Below are 14,897 nucleotides of genomic sequence, written 5' to 3'. Positions count from 1 at the left end.
TTTTTTCCATTGACTATTCTTTCCTGCTTTGTTGAAGATGAGTTGATCAAATAGTTATGGCTTCATTTCTGGAATTTCTATGCTGTTCCATTGATCTCTGTGTCTGTTTTTGTGCCAGTACCATACCATCTTGATCACTATAGTTTGCAATATAACTTGAAGTCTGGAATTGTAATGCCTTGCAGGTTTGCTTTTCTTTTTTCAAGATGGCTTTGGCTATTCAAGAGGTCTTTTGTGTTTCCATACAAATTTTAGAGTTGTTTGTTCTAGGTTTCTGAAAAATACAGGTGGTATTTTGATAGGGATTGCATTAAATATGTAAATATGTACATTCACCTGGGGTAGTATAGCATTTTAACAATATTTGTTTTTTCCAATCCATAAGCATGGAATGTTTTTCAATTTCTTTGTGTCTCAATTTCTTTCATAAGTATTCTATAGTTTTCAGAGGGCCTATCTTTTAACTCTTTGGTTAGGTTTATTCCTAGGTATCTTATGGTTTTTGGTGCAGTTATAAAAGGGATCGATTCCTTGATTTCTCTTTCTGCTGCTTCATTATTGGTATATAGAAATGCAGCAGATTTCTGTGCATTGATTTTGTATCCTGCAACTTTACTGAATTTGTGTATCAGCTCTAGCAGGCGTTTGGTGCTTTTGGGTTTTTGGTGCTTTCGGGTTTTCTACATAGAGTATTATGTCTTCTGTGAATAGTGAAAGTTTAACTTCTTCCTTGCCATTTTGGATGCCCTTTTGTTTCTTTTTGTTATTGATTGCTCAGGCTAGGAATCCCAGTACTGTGTTAAATAACAATGATGAAAGTGAGCATCTTTGTCTTGTTCCTGATCATAGAGAGAAAGTTCTCAATTTTTGCCTATCGAGGATGATATTAGCTGTTGGTCTTTTATATATGGCCTTTAAGATGTTGAGGTATGTTCCCTTTATCCCTACTTTATTGAGGTTTTTTATCAAGAAAGGATGCTGTACTTTGTCATATGCTTTTTCTGAATCTTTTGAGAGGATCATATGGTTCTTATCCTTCCTTTTATTAATGTAATGTATCTTATTGATTAATTTGTGAATATTGAACCACCCTTGCATCCCAGGAATAAGTTCCACTTGATCATGGTGAATGATTCTTTTAGTGTAATGTTGGATTCAGTTTGCTAGTATTTCGTTGAGAATTTTTGCATCTATGTTTATCAGCGATATTGGCTGATTCTCTTTTTTAATGCATTCTTTGGTTTCAGAATGAAGGTAATGATGGCCTCATAGAATGAGTTTGGAAGTGTTCCTTCCATTTCTACTTTTTGGAATAGTTTGAGAAGAATAGGTACTAATTCTTATTTAAATGTTGGTAGAATCACCCTGGGAAGCCATCTGGCCCCAGAATTTTGTTTATTTGGTGATTTTTGATTACTGATTCAATTTCTTTACTGGTTATGGATCTGTTCAAATTATCTATTTCTTCCTGTTTCCATTGGTAGTTTATACGTTTCTAGGAACTTACCCATTTCTTCTAGATTGCCCAATTTGTTGGCATGTAACTTTTCATAATATTCTTTTAAAATTGTATTTCTGTGGTGTTGATTATAATCTTACCACTCTCATTTATGATTTTATTTGGTCCTTTCTCTTTCCATTTTGAATAAGTTTGGCTAAGGGTTTATCAATGTTATTAATTCTTTCAAAGAACAAGCTCCTGGGTTGATTGATCTGTTCTATGGAGTTTTTTTGTTTCTTTGTTTTTCATTCATTTCTGCTGTAATCTTTATTATTTCCCTTCTTCTTCTGGCTTTATTTAGGCCTCATTTGTTGTTCTTTTTCTAGCTCCTTTAGGTGTAAAGTTAAGTTCGGTATTTAATATTTTTCTTTGCTTCTTTTTTCTTTATAAATTGTTTTAATGTTTATTTATTTTTGAGAGAGAGAGACAGAGTGTGAGTGTGGCAGGGGCAGAGAGAGAGGGAGACACAAAATCTGAAGCAGGCTCCAGGCTTTGAGCTGTCAGCACAGAGCTTGACATGGGGCTCAAACTCACAGACTGCAAGGCACCCCTCCACATATTTTTTTAAATTATTTTTTTTTAATTTCTTCTTTTAACTTTCTGGTTGACCCATTCATTTTTTAGTAGCATATTCCTTAACCTACATTTATTTGTGGTCTTTCCAAATTTTTTTCTTGTGGTTGACTTCAAGTTTCATAGCGTTGTGGTTGATGCATTGCATGATCTTATTCTTTTTGTACTTGTTGAGGCCTGATTTGTGACCTAGTATGTGATCTATTCTGAAGAATGTCCCATGTGTACTTGAAAAGAATTTGTATTCTGGGGCCCGTGGATGGCTCAGTCGGTTAAGTGTCTGACTTTGGCTCAGGTCATGATTTCACAGCTTGTGAGTTGGAGCCCCACATTGGGCTCTGTGCCGACAGCTCAGAGCCTGGAGCCTGCTTCAGATTGTGTGTCCCTCTCTCGCTCTGCTCCTGCACTGCTAATGCTCTGTCTCTCTCTCTTTCTCAAGAAAAAAAAAAAAAAGAATGTGTATTCTGCTGCTTTAGGATTGAGTATTCTGAATATGCCCCTTAAGTCCATCTGATCCTGTGTGTCATTGAAAGCCATTGTTTCCTTGTTGATTTTTTTTTTTTTCTTCCCTTGTTGATTTTTCTGCTTGGATGATCTGTGCATTGGTTTAAGCAGAGTGCTAAATCCCCTATTATTGTTGTATTATTATTAATGAATTCCTTTTTGTTTGTTATTGTTTTATACATTTTAGTGCTCCAGGTTGGGAGGTGAATATTTACAATTGTTAGATCCTCTTGTTGTATAGATATAGTGCCCTTCTTCATCCCTTATTATAGTCTTTGGTTTAAAATCTAGTTTGTCTGATAGAAGTATGGCTACTCTGGGATTCTTTTGATATTCATTAGCATGATAAATGGCTCTCCAGCCCCTCACTTTCAGTTGCAGATGTCTTTAGATCTAAAATGAGTCTCTTGTAGGCAGCCTATAGATGGTTGTTGTTTGTTTATTTATTGGTTTGTTGTTTTTAATCCATTCTGACACCGTGGTCTTTTGATTGGAGCATGTAGTCATTTTACATTCAGAGTGATTATTGATAGATATGTAATATTCAGTGCCATTTTATTACTTGTTTTGTATTGTTTCTGGAGATTTTACTCTCTTCCTTTCTAGCCTTTGTCACTTTTGGTCTTTCCTTCCTGCTCAGAGTCCCCTTTAATATTTCTGGCAGGGTTGGTTTAATGATCACAAACTCCTTTAGTTTTTGTTTGTCTGGAAAACTCTTTATCTGTCCTCCTATTCTGTATGACAGCCTTACCACATAGAGTATTCTTGGCTGCACATTTTTCCAATTCAGCACATTGAATATATCATGCCACTGCCTTCTGGTTTGCCAAGTTTCTGTGGAAAGATCTCCTGTTAACCTTATTTGTCTTCTCTTATAAGTTAAGGGCTTCTTTTATCTTGCTGCTTTTAGGATTTTTCTTTATCTCTATATTTGGCACATTCAACTACTATATGTCTTGGTGTTGTCCTGCTTTTGTTGATTTTGATGGGAGCTCTCTGTGCCTCCTGGATTTGAATGTCTGGTTCCTTCCCCAGATTATGCAAGTTTTCATCTGTGATTTCCTTAAAACTTCTACCCCCTTTTTCCCTCTCTTCTTCTTCTGGGGCTCCTATGATACAAGAGTTATTATGCTTTATGGAGTCACTGAATTCTCTAAGTCTATATTCGTGATCTAATGTTATTCTTTCCCTCTTTTCAGATTCATTATTTTCCATAATTTTGACTCTTATATCACTTATTCATTCCTCTATTTCTTTCATCCTGGTTGTTATACCATTTGGTTTCAATTCTTGGCTATTTTACTTTTCATATTGGCCTAGCCTTTAGGTCTTTTACCTCTGCAGCAAGGGACTCCCTGGTGTCTTCTATTCTTTTCTCAAGCCCAGCTAGTATCCTTATGGTTGTTCCTTTAAATTCTGGATCAAGCATATTATTTATATCTGTTTTTATTAGATCCCTAGTCATGACCTTTTCTTGTTTTTTGTTTTGTTTTGTTTTTTTTTTCTTTTGGGATGAGTTCCCTCTGTCTTGGCATTTTGTCTAGGTCTCTGTCTTCTTCACTGTGTTAGGAAATCATGTTTGTTTACATCAGTTTATTGGAAATGATGTGTCACATCTTTTGATATTTTAAAATTGTATGATTCTCAAGGCCAGTGATTTTGTATAATGCAAGTTTATGACAAACCAAATGAAATCAAATATATCTAACAGTTCATCAACAATACACCTTATCTGGTTTAAAAAAAACTACAGTAGTTTTTTTTATATACCAGTCAGTTCCTTTGCTTCATGTATAAGTTGCAAAAACATTAAGAAGCTAAAATTACTGGGGTGCCTGGGTGGCTCACTTGGTTGAGCGTCTAACTTCAGCTCAGGTCATGATCTCACAGTTTGTGAGTTCAAGCCCCGCGTCAGGCTCTGTGCTGACAGCTCAGAGCCTGGAGCCTACTTTGGATTCTATGTCTCCCTCTCTCTGCCCCTTCCCTGCTCATGCTCTCTCTCTGTCTCTCAAAGATGAATAAACATTAAAAAAAAAGAAGCTAAAATTACTTAAGAATAATAAAATTTTAAGAAAATATAAGACACAGATGATCATGAAAATATTGAAATATTAAATAGAAAATTAGTTCAGATTACTCTTTTTGGGAAAAAAGGGACATTGGAGATTTAAAGATTTCCTTTCAAAACATTTCATGATTGGAATAGGAAGGACAGCCACTCTTGGCGGGTAAAGTAGTAATGAGAAGATAGAAATAATTGAACTTAACAGTGGTAAATGTGCATCTTTAACAAATGCAATTTAAATTTTAGACAGCTAACACATATACTCTGGGAATACATTTAACAAATAGTTTTATGTATACTAATAGGATGTAAATTGGGTTTCTAGAATTCTCTCAAGAGTCTAACGAAAATCTAAGTCTGCCTAGAAATGAGTTCCATGCTTGATTTCAAAACTCACTGCTAATGTCACAGAAGTTACAATAATAATTAACTACTTTACCAAGAAAGGAAAAACTGTTTTTCATTTAATTGTATTGGTGACTAATACTTGAGATAATGTATAAAATTGTTGTCTTATGCTGTCATAGCTAAAACATACACAAAATCATTTTAATCTAAAATGTAAATTATAAAGTTGTTAAAATATTTTTCCCTTTATAATAAAGTTCTATTTTTGTTTAATTATAGACAAAAGGTTCTCAAACCATGACACCTTCTGGCTCCCAGAAAAAAGTTAAGAGAACTCTGCCAAACCCACCTCCCGAGGAGACCTCCACAGGCACTCAGTCAACATACAGCACAATGGGCACAGTTTCCAGGAGAAGGATCTGCAGAACCAACACAATGGCACGGGCCAAGATTCTCCAGGATATAGACAGAGAGCTTGATCTTGTAGAGAGGGAATCTGCAAAGCTTAGAAAGAAACAAGCAGAACTTGATGAGGAAGAAAAGGAGATCGATGCCAAGTTACGGTACCTGGAAATGGGAATTAACAGGAGGAAAGAGGCATTATTAAAGGAGAGGGAAAAGAGAGAGCGTGCCTACCTCCAGGGAGTAGCTGAGGATCGGGATTATATGTCTGACAGTGAGGTGAGCAGCACCCGACCCACCAGAATAGAAAGTCAGCATGGCATAGAGCGACCAAGAACTGCTCCCCAAACTGAATTTAGTCAGTTTATACCACCGCAAACCCAAACAGAATCTCAACTGGTTCCTCCTACGAGTCCTTATACACAGTACCAGTATTCTTCCCCTGCTCTTCCTACCCAAGCACCCACCCCATATACCCAACAGTCCCATTTTCAGCAACAGACTTTGTACCATCAGCAAGTTTCACCTTATCAGACTCAACCAACATTTCAAGCTGTGGCAACAATGTCCTTCACACCTCAAGCTCAACCTACACCAACCCCACAACCTTCTTACCAGTTACCATCACAAATGATGGTGATACAACAGAAGCCAAGGCAAACTACATTATATTTGGAGCCCAAGATAACTTCAAACTATGAGGTAATTCGCAACCAACCCCTGATGATAGCACCTGTTTCTACTGATAATACGTATGCTGTTTCCCACCTTGGGAGTAAGTACAATAGCTTAGACTTGAGAATAGGATTGGAGGAAAGAAGTAGTATGGCAAGCAGTCCAATATCAAGCATATCTGCAGATTCTTTCTATGCAGATATTGACCATCATACTCCACGAAATTATGTCCTAATTGATGACATTGGAGAAATTACCAAAGGAACAGCAGCATTAAGCACTGCATTTAGCCTTCATGAAAAGGATCTGTCAAAAACAGACCGTCTCCTTCGATCCACTGAAACACGTAGGTCTCAAGAAGTGACAGATTTCCTGGCACCATTACAGACTTCCTCCAGATTGCATAGTTATGTGAAAGCAGAGGAAGATCCCATGGAGGATCCTTATGAGTTAAAGCTTCTGAAACATCAGATTAAGCAAGAATTCCGTAGAGGAGCAGAGAGCTTAGATCACCTTGCTGGTCTTTCCCATTACTACCATGCTGATACTGGCTATAGACATTTTCCAAAATCCGAAAAGTACAGCATCAGTAGACTCACACTTGAAAAACAAGCAGCAAAACAACTACCAGCAGCCATACTTTATCAAAAGCAGTCAAAGCATAAGAAATCACTAATTGATCCTAAAATGTCAAAATTTTCTCCCATTCAAGAAAGTAGAGACCTTGAACCTGACTATACAAGCTATATGACTTCTAGCACCTCATCTATTGGCGGCATTTCTTCCAGAGCAAGGCTTCTTCAAGATGATATCACTTTTGGACTCAGAAAAAATATTACAGACCAACAGAAGTTTATGGGCTCATCCCTTGGAACAGGACTGGGCACATTGGGAAATACCCTACGTTCAGCTTTGCAGGATGAAGCAGATAAGCCATACAGTAGTGGCAGCAGGTCCAGACCTTCTTCCAGACCTTCGTCTGTCTATGGGCTTGATTTATCAATTAAAAGAGATTCTTCCAGCTCCTCCCTAAGACTGAAAGCTCAAGAGGCTGAAGCTCTAGATGTTTCCTTTAGTCATGCTTCACCTTCTGGCCGAACTAAGCCTACCAGTTTACCAATTAGCCAGAGTAGAGGAAGAATACCAATTGTGGCCCAGAATTCTGAAGAGGAAAGTCCACTCAGTCCTGTTGGCCAGCCAATGGGAATGGCCAGGGCTGCAGCTGGGCCCCTGCCACCAATATCTGCAGACACTAGGGATCAGTTTGGATCAAGTCATTCATTGCCTGAAGTTCAGCAACACATGAGAGAAGAATCACGAACTAGAGGCTATGACCGTGACATAGCGTTCATCATGGATGACTTCCAACATGCCATGTCAGACAGTGAAGGTAAATTGGGCCTCAACCTACCTTGTTACTCTCAAAACTCAAACTCTTATTTTTCTGCATGTTTAATTTTCCTTCTCCAAGGATGTATTCTACCTTTTTTAGTGCGTCTTTTGCATGTTTACTTCAATTTTATTTCTTGTAAATGGAAATTTGATCTTGTGTATAGATTTCCTAGCATGCTTTTCTTTATTTCCTTTTAGTTTATTATTTTACTGTTGTTTCTTGATTGTTTGCTTGATTTGTTTGGCGTCCACTTTTCCAAAACCATTATTAAGTAATTGTGTCAATAAAATATGGTCATCCCTTAATTCCATAGCTGGAAAGTTTTTCATTGTATGTTTCTTTTATTTTTTAAAAAATGCATTTCTAAATATACTGGTCAGTTTATTTCAGTTTGTGAAAGTATTAAGATTTAGAGCTATTAAGTACTATTCTGCTAGACTTTGTAATAGAAAAGTACTTATGTTATTTTTGTGATATCATTGTTTATTAATTCAGAGAATGTTCTCTTTTTGAGACTCTTTGGCTAAGGACCTGATATTAACATAATGTAAATTTTATAATTCTCCTTAAATAAAAGATTCATATTTTATTTCTCTCACTATGAATATCGTAATTGACAAGTTTGTGCATTTTGCATTACATAACTAGAAAACTTAGCACTAAATATGATATTAACAATAAATAATCATAGCAGTATGCAGGAAACATTATTTAGATTTAGAATAAAATATTTGTACACTAATTTTGTGACAAGGGAGGAGACTTACAGGGATACAAAGTGTCCTTTCCATGCCAAGAGGACTCTTGACTTTCGGTTCTTTTTTCTCCCTCCTCTATGGCTTACATTTGAACGTAGGTATGATTTGAGTCCTGAACATAAGACATTTCTCATCAAATAAAAGCATTATTATTTCATGCCTTTGAAGACTGTAGAGCACTAAGCTAACATGAACATCTCATCTTTTAAACCTGACATTTTCAGCAAAGACTCACAGGAAAATAAGTGTTCATGAAAAGAATTTTCTTTCTACTTCTGTTATCTAGACACTGATATGATTTTAGAAATTCAAATCTAGATTTAAAAAGATTAAATGACTGAATCTGAAAGTGGACAGACTCCTCTTAGTGAAATTCCAACAGACTAGTTACTTTCTGACTTATTTTCTTCTCTACAGGCTATTGGATTGACCATTTTTATTGATAATTATTCAATTAAATAAAGCACACTCTTCGTATATTTTTTGTTTAGTCAATTGTTTGACTCTCTCTAGTTAAACAAGGTTATGATATTATGTGGAAACAGTTTCTTTCGCTACTTTTCTGACAGTCCACATTTTACACACATTATATGCATATAAAACAATTGTGCAGAAGAATATGAAGATTCTTCAATAAACATATTGGTAAAATAACAAGATAAAACAAAAACTCCAACAGGTTTACGGCATAACTAAACACATAAGGCTGCGTGTGTACATTGAGCATATATTTGACAGGATTTGACAAGTTCATTTATTCATCATGGAGTTTTGTCAACATAGTGCCAGACATGTAGGTGTATCTAGATATTCCAAAATGTGTTTGTTTACATACAACCCTATAAAAATAACCAAATGTTTTATTTCACATTTATATGTTTGGATGATATATACTCATAGTCATCAAGGGCTGTATGAAAAACATTATTTTCATAAAGTAGATGATGAGACATCATGCTGCATACAAAATTATGAAATGTATAAAGATGATATCAAAGAAATAATTAAAATAAAATGTCAATGAAATTACACAACTAAACTAAAATGTATTTAAAAATAAGACAAGAAAGTTAGTCATAAAGAACATGCTTATACAGAAGTAGATAAAGGACAACTATAACAAATTGAATTACATATGTAACATTATGTGTGTGAGCTATAGTGATTATCTTTGAAAATTGTATGTTTTAAAATGTTAGTTATTTTCTTTGCTTTTTAAATCACATGAACATATTAACTCTTCTTCTGGTAAAGTGATGACCAGCTTTTCTTTTGAAATCTTGGATTCCTTGGGTAAGGGAAAAATTAGAGAATATTTTTCCTAATTACATAACTCATTTGTGAACTAATGAAATATCAGGGATTTTTAAATAAATTTTTACCAAACATATGCTATATCTGTAATTCAATGATGTGAAGATCACTTTGAGAAGTGTTAACATTCATTCTAACAGGCTGTTTAGTATTGAGTAGACAAAAGCAAATTTAATTGATTTCAAAGTGTTGTGTGCTTTCCTTGAATTCAATTAAACTCTAGGTTATAGACTCTAAGAATATTTTTTCAAATGTGTTTTATATGACTTTGGTTAATTTTGAAGTAGCTCACTTGAGATAAAATCTAGATAAGCATCATTTGCGTTGCTTAATATGTAAGGCCATTAGCTTGAAGTCCACAGTTTGATGTGCGTGCGTGGTTGATTATGTGCAGGGCACAATTGCCTTTGCTTTGGAGCGGATTTGGAGGGAAGCTAAGCTCAAAGCAGTCAAGTATATTTATCTCTACAACACAGATATTTTCATGAAAACATTCTTTCAAAGTATACTCCAAGCCAAAAATAAATAATAAAGCATTAATATAGTGTCTTTTAAAAATGTTTTTTTTAACCTATGTTTGATACCAAATATAATTGAACTATTCATATAACGGTTGGCTGTGAATAATGCTAGACCCCCAAATAGCTTACTTTTAGTGTACATTTAAGATTGCAAGAAAATATCATCAGTTGAGAACAAGGAGATATTAATCTGTAGCAAATTATATAAACTAATTTGGAAATTACTTTTTATAAAATTTAATTTTTAAAGTGCAGATCTACCATGGAAGATCAGACAATTGGAGTTGGAAACAACTAGCATTTATGTCCAATTAGCTATAAATTATGAAGAAAAAATACAATTTAAAAGTAGGTTCATTTCTCTGGTTGCACTTGATTGATCTATAAATTGTTATGCAAAGTATGACAGATATCCCAACTTAGTTACATATTGAGTCAGTGTAAGGAACAGTAGACAACCAAAGTAGGTAATCAGAAATAAATTGACAAAATTTGAATCAGGTTGAGATTCTGCTTTATTGGCATAGACATAGTCAAGGAAACATGATTTAAAGGATTGTGTCTCAAATACAATTAATGAAGTTATATATTCAAGTGAAATCATATACTACATCATCTGAGATACTCATTTATTAAAACCAGCTAGATTTTTTTCATGAGAAATATATAGGAATATGTAAGAAGTAAGATAAGATAACTATTACTGTGGTTGGGGATAATCTAGTGTATAGAGACCAATGATTAACTTATAATTTTGTTTGGTATTTGCTTATCAAATGACTCTTATATTAAATATTTTTTCATAAGTTTAGTTTTTTAGTGTAAAATTAAAACTATTAAAAACCATAATATTATCAAGGAGTTTGTGAGTAAAGTTTGTATAACTGTTAATGATGTTCAAGGGCCAAATTAATATTTATTTTTTTAATGTTTGTATCATAATTAGGACATTTAACTTCTTTCTTTAGTTGATGATTAATATTTCTATTTAATTCATCTCCCAAACACTTGTTGTATTTTATGGCATTTAGAAGGCATTGTTTTAGTGTTGAGAGAGGGGAAAAAAGAAAAAGCCTTACCCTCAAGCAGCTTAGAACCTCCTATTAGAGATCAGACAAGCACATATACAGCCACATACCAGGTATGTAACATTGGATTTCCTCAAATTGAAGACTGACTAAATTATGACACATCATCAGTCATCATACTTATTGAGGGTAAATGCTATGGTTAATCACAGGAGGTGAACACGGGACCCCGATCACAGGAGGTCTGGAGGTGAGTAGTGGTATATATGCTATTGGGTTGCCAATCCTACCAGCAAAGATGTAATGGAAATTGGGGGAAAAAAAGTGTTGAGAAGTTTTTGAAGAGAGGACAATCAAGGATGTAGACAGAAAAAGGAAACTATGAGGAGTTGGGAGAACTCAAAAGTACAGCATTGTAGATGCTAGAATTTATAGAAAGCCTAAGTTTATAGCACCATCAACGGATCTTTCAGCGCAAGAACTTGAGAAAGACTGCTCCATCTGCCATTTAGGAAACAACAGTGTATTTCCAGATACCCTTTTACAAATTAGGGATCTTTTTGCAAAGAATAAAACTTTAAATGAAGTCAGATTCTATGTATTAGGTAAAATGGGACTTGGGGGCACCAAATAATAGCTTTAAAAGACCGTGGAATTACCAAGAACTGAATGGGCTGAAAAATTTAAAATTATTATGTACTTAAAATGTGGTTGCATTTCAAAAAGTATTTTAAGATGTCAAGTTTTGCCACATTATAAATATAGAAAGCAGTCAATCAGCTCTTCAGTCGAATTTCTAAATCTGTGACTGCATGGAAAATAATTATTTAATTTTAATAAAAAATTGTAAATATATTTTAATAGTAGGCTACCAGGTGAGTATGGCACACATGTTCCTAACAGTAGTGTCTGGGATCCTCTTAGAAATAAATGTTTCATTTATTTATTGAATGTCATAGAAATGTCATGTTTTCAAAAACATTCACTTGGTTTTCAAAGCCAGAAGCCACATAGTAGTGGTTGATACAATAGTGGGAAAGTGACAGAATCTTCTGTACTGAAGGAAGACATTTTCCTTAGATGTTAGCGATAGGTGGAGGTAGTGGGGGAGAGGTGAGAAAGTAGAAACTAAAGGGTTGAGGTTGAATAAAATCACTTCTCAGGCATACTCACTTGTTCATTGATTCAGTCACTATCAAAATTTCTTCTCCTCATTTAAAATTTTATTTTATTTTCCTCTGAGAGTTTGAACAGGTGTGTACATTATTTTTTTTCTAAGTTACTCCATGGTACAAAATTTTTATCATAGTGTTGGAAATGATTTTTCTCATCCTACTGGGAGTTGTATTTGAAATGCATGAATGGCTAACAAGCCTGGAGCATGTTGGTACTTCAGAGCATCTTCTGTCCTCTATCATCTGTATTAGTTGTGGTTGCAATGTTTGATATTTCCTTGGTCTCCAAAGCCTATCATCTGCGTCGTGAAGAAACAGATTGGTTTGACAAACCCAGGGAGTCTCGTTTGGAAAATGGACATGGTCTGGATCGCAAACTGCCAGAAAGATTGGTCCACTCTAGACCACTTAGTCAACATCAAGAGCAAGTAAGTGCTGTATTGAGCAATCTCTTTTAGATTTATCTCCCAGTGTAATTAAAAAAAAAAAATATGCCATCAATCAATCAAGCAATCATCCTAGAATGGTCTCAGTATCATTTATCCTAAAATGCGTGGGACTTCGGTCAGTCTTCATAAAAAAAATTGTTTTTCCAGTAACTTAAAGTACTAAGTACCTTATTGAATCACCCATGGCTATTGACTTTGCAGCAATGACTGGGCAATTTAAGTGATTCAATCCTCCAAAAGATAATTAAGTTTGTACAACCTACCCAACACTGGTATACAAGGAGAATACATGTAGCTCCTAAAGAACTTACGGAATATTGGGTAAAATTGGTGTGGATAATTTCAGTGCTTTCCAATAACAGTGTGTTCAGGTGTTAAGAAATATAGCAATTAAGGGAGTGGACCAAACCAGGTCAGCTGGGACAGGGAAAGCTTCACTTGGGAAAGAGGAGAATTTCTATTTTAGAGTCTATTATATGGACATATTTGTTTTATATTATCTTTGTATTTTATCATCAGAAAAACGCATAAAGTAGATAATATTCATTAATATCTATTTATAGATGGAATTAAACTTAGAGATAAATTTCACAATTAGATAAATATGATACCAAAATGCATGGCCATATTCACTTTAGAACCAATGAGGTGATGTTTGTATGAATTTTGAGAGACACTTAGGAGATCAACATTTGGATAAATTGAAGGAGACTCCTGTGTTAAGCCCAATGGTTTTAAATCGATTCCCTTAAGAGATAGATATTTTCAGACTGTGTACCCATAATCATTAAAATACCCACAGAAGAACCAGTTGACTTATTTCATATACATTATTAATTCCTAAACCATCTTGTCAGATTAGTGATTCTTTGATATAGAAGACAATTATTTTGAATGGCAAAGGTAAACCATATGAACTTACTGTACCTTACTTCAATGTTTGTTACATTAAAGTATAAAAAAGATGACTTTGCCCATATACGTACTATTGAAAAGATAATATCTATACTCAAATTTTACTTCTTCCAGAGCAATTTCAGTTTTCATGGATAAATTTCTTGCTGCTAAATAGGACTTCTGGATCTCCAAATTTTGTTCTGTTTGGTTTTATGTATATTTTCTAGAAATCTTGGGATTCTTCTTTCTATATTATAAGTATTCTTTTACTGTTTCTGATATCTTTGATAAGATTTGGCTTAGATCCATCTCCCACCCACCTCTCCTCTGGTAACCATGGATGAGTTGATGGGTCAAACAGGATAAGGGCATTAAGGAACACACTTACTGTAAATAAATATGTAAATAAATATTTTTAAGAAAGGTTTTGTATTAGGATTGTGTTTACCTCTATATGCATGTCTATATACTTCCATTTCTTTCTTCTTCATTAAAATGTATCAGGTAATTGACGTATACTTTTCTTAGCTTACCTTGTTATTGTTAAAATTGTATATATAGCTGGAGTTCAATCTCACCAAATAGAACAGGTTGGAGAGCAAGAAAAATTAATAAACTCATTCTGAACATGTTTATGACATATAAACTTAACTCTTTTTATCTGCAGTTATGAAAATAATCTGTCAGCTGAAACTAACTTCTTGAATATATTTTACTATGAGTTTCTCTCTTATAATGACTTACTTTTTATATCTTCCCTGTCTCATTTGTTTCTTTGAAGTTTAGTATTTCCCGCAAACCTACATCAGATCACTGAAAGCACAAATCCTTTAAAGAAATCTTAATAAGATGAAATATATAAACTACAGAGCTAGAAAATAACTTCTATATAATTATTTCCCGACACTACTATTTCCGTGAATGCTTCGAATAGTCTTGGCCAACTAATTTATTCAACCAATATTCTTGGAGGATACATTTTAACGTAATCTATGTCCACCTCAATTCTATTGTATGTACATGAAACATTAATAACCCTAGTAGTACTGTTTAATTTTAATTTTCTGTTCCTAACATCTGCCTATTAATGATTTAAATGCACTGAGGACATAATGCATCCTGTTTAAACAAAATATATTTATAAACCCATATAATGCCAAAATTAAGCAGAGAGAGTATATTTAAGAATCATTTCATGAATTTCTTACTGTTTTTTATAAAGTAGAAAATGTGAGGGTCTTTGTTAGAATTATTTATAGGTAAATGTAATAAAGTAATGTGTATTATTGTGTTA

The 14,897-nt window shown here is 34.2% G+C and overlaps 1 protein-coding gene and 1 long non-coding RNA gene across 3 annotated transcripts in view; one reads left to right on the top strand and one right to left on the bottom strand.

Annotated features, from left to right (window-relative positions):
- PCLO (piccolo presynaptic cytomatrix protein) overlaps positions 1-14,897 on the top strand; it is a 417,535-nt gene that overhangs the window by 258,107 nt on the left and 144,531 nt on the right. Inside the window, exons 7-8 of the mRNA XM_023250308.2 lie at positions 5,271-7,458; positions 12,549-12,685. Coding sequence (XP_023106076.2) covers positions 5,271-7,458; positions 12,549-12,685 — 2,325 coding nt within the window. The remainder of the gene's footprint in view (positions 1-5,270; positions 7,459-12,548; positions 12,686-14,897) is intronic.
- The window catches only part of LOC111559487, a 44,853-nt gene that overhangs the window by 15,813 nt on the left and 14,143 nt on the right, over positions 1-14,897 (bottom strand). The window lies entirely within an intron of this gene.

This window comes from Felis catus, chromosome A2, assembly GCF_018350175.1.
Source record: "Felis catus isolate Fca126 chromosome A2, F.catus_Fca126_mat1.0, whole genome shotgun sequence".
NCBI classification, from domain to species: domain Eukaryota; kingdom Metazoa; phylum Chordata; class Mammalia; order Carnivora; family Felidae; genus Felis; species Felis catus.
Note: the sequence above shows the minus strand (reverse complement) of the source record. Positions and strands in the feature narration are given on the sequence as shown.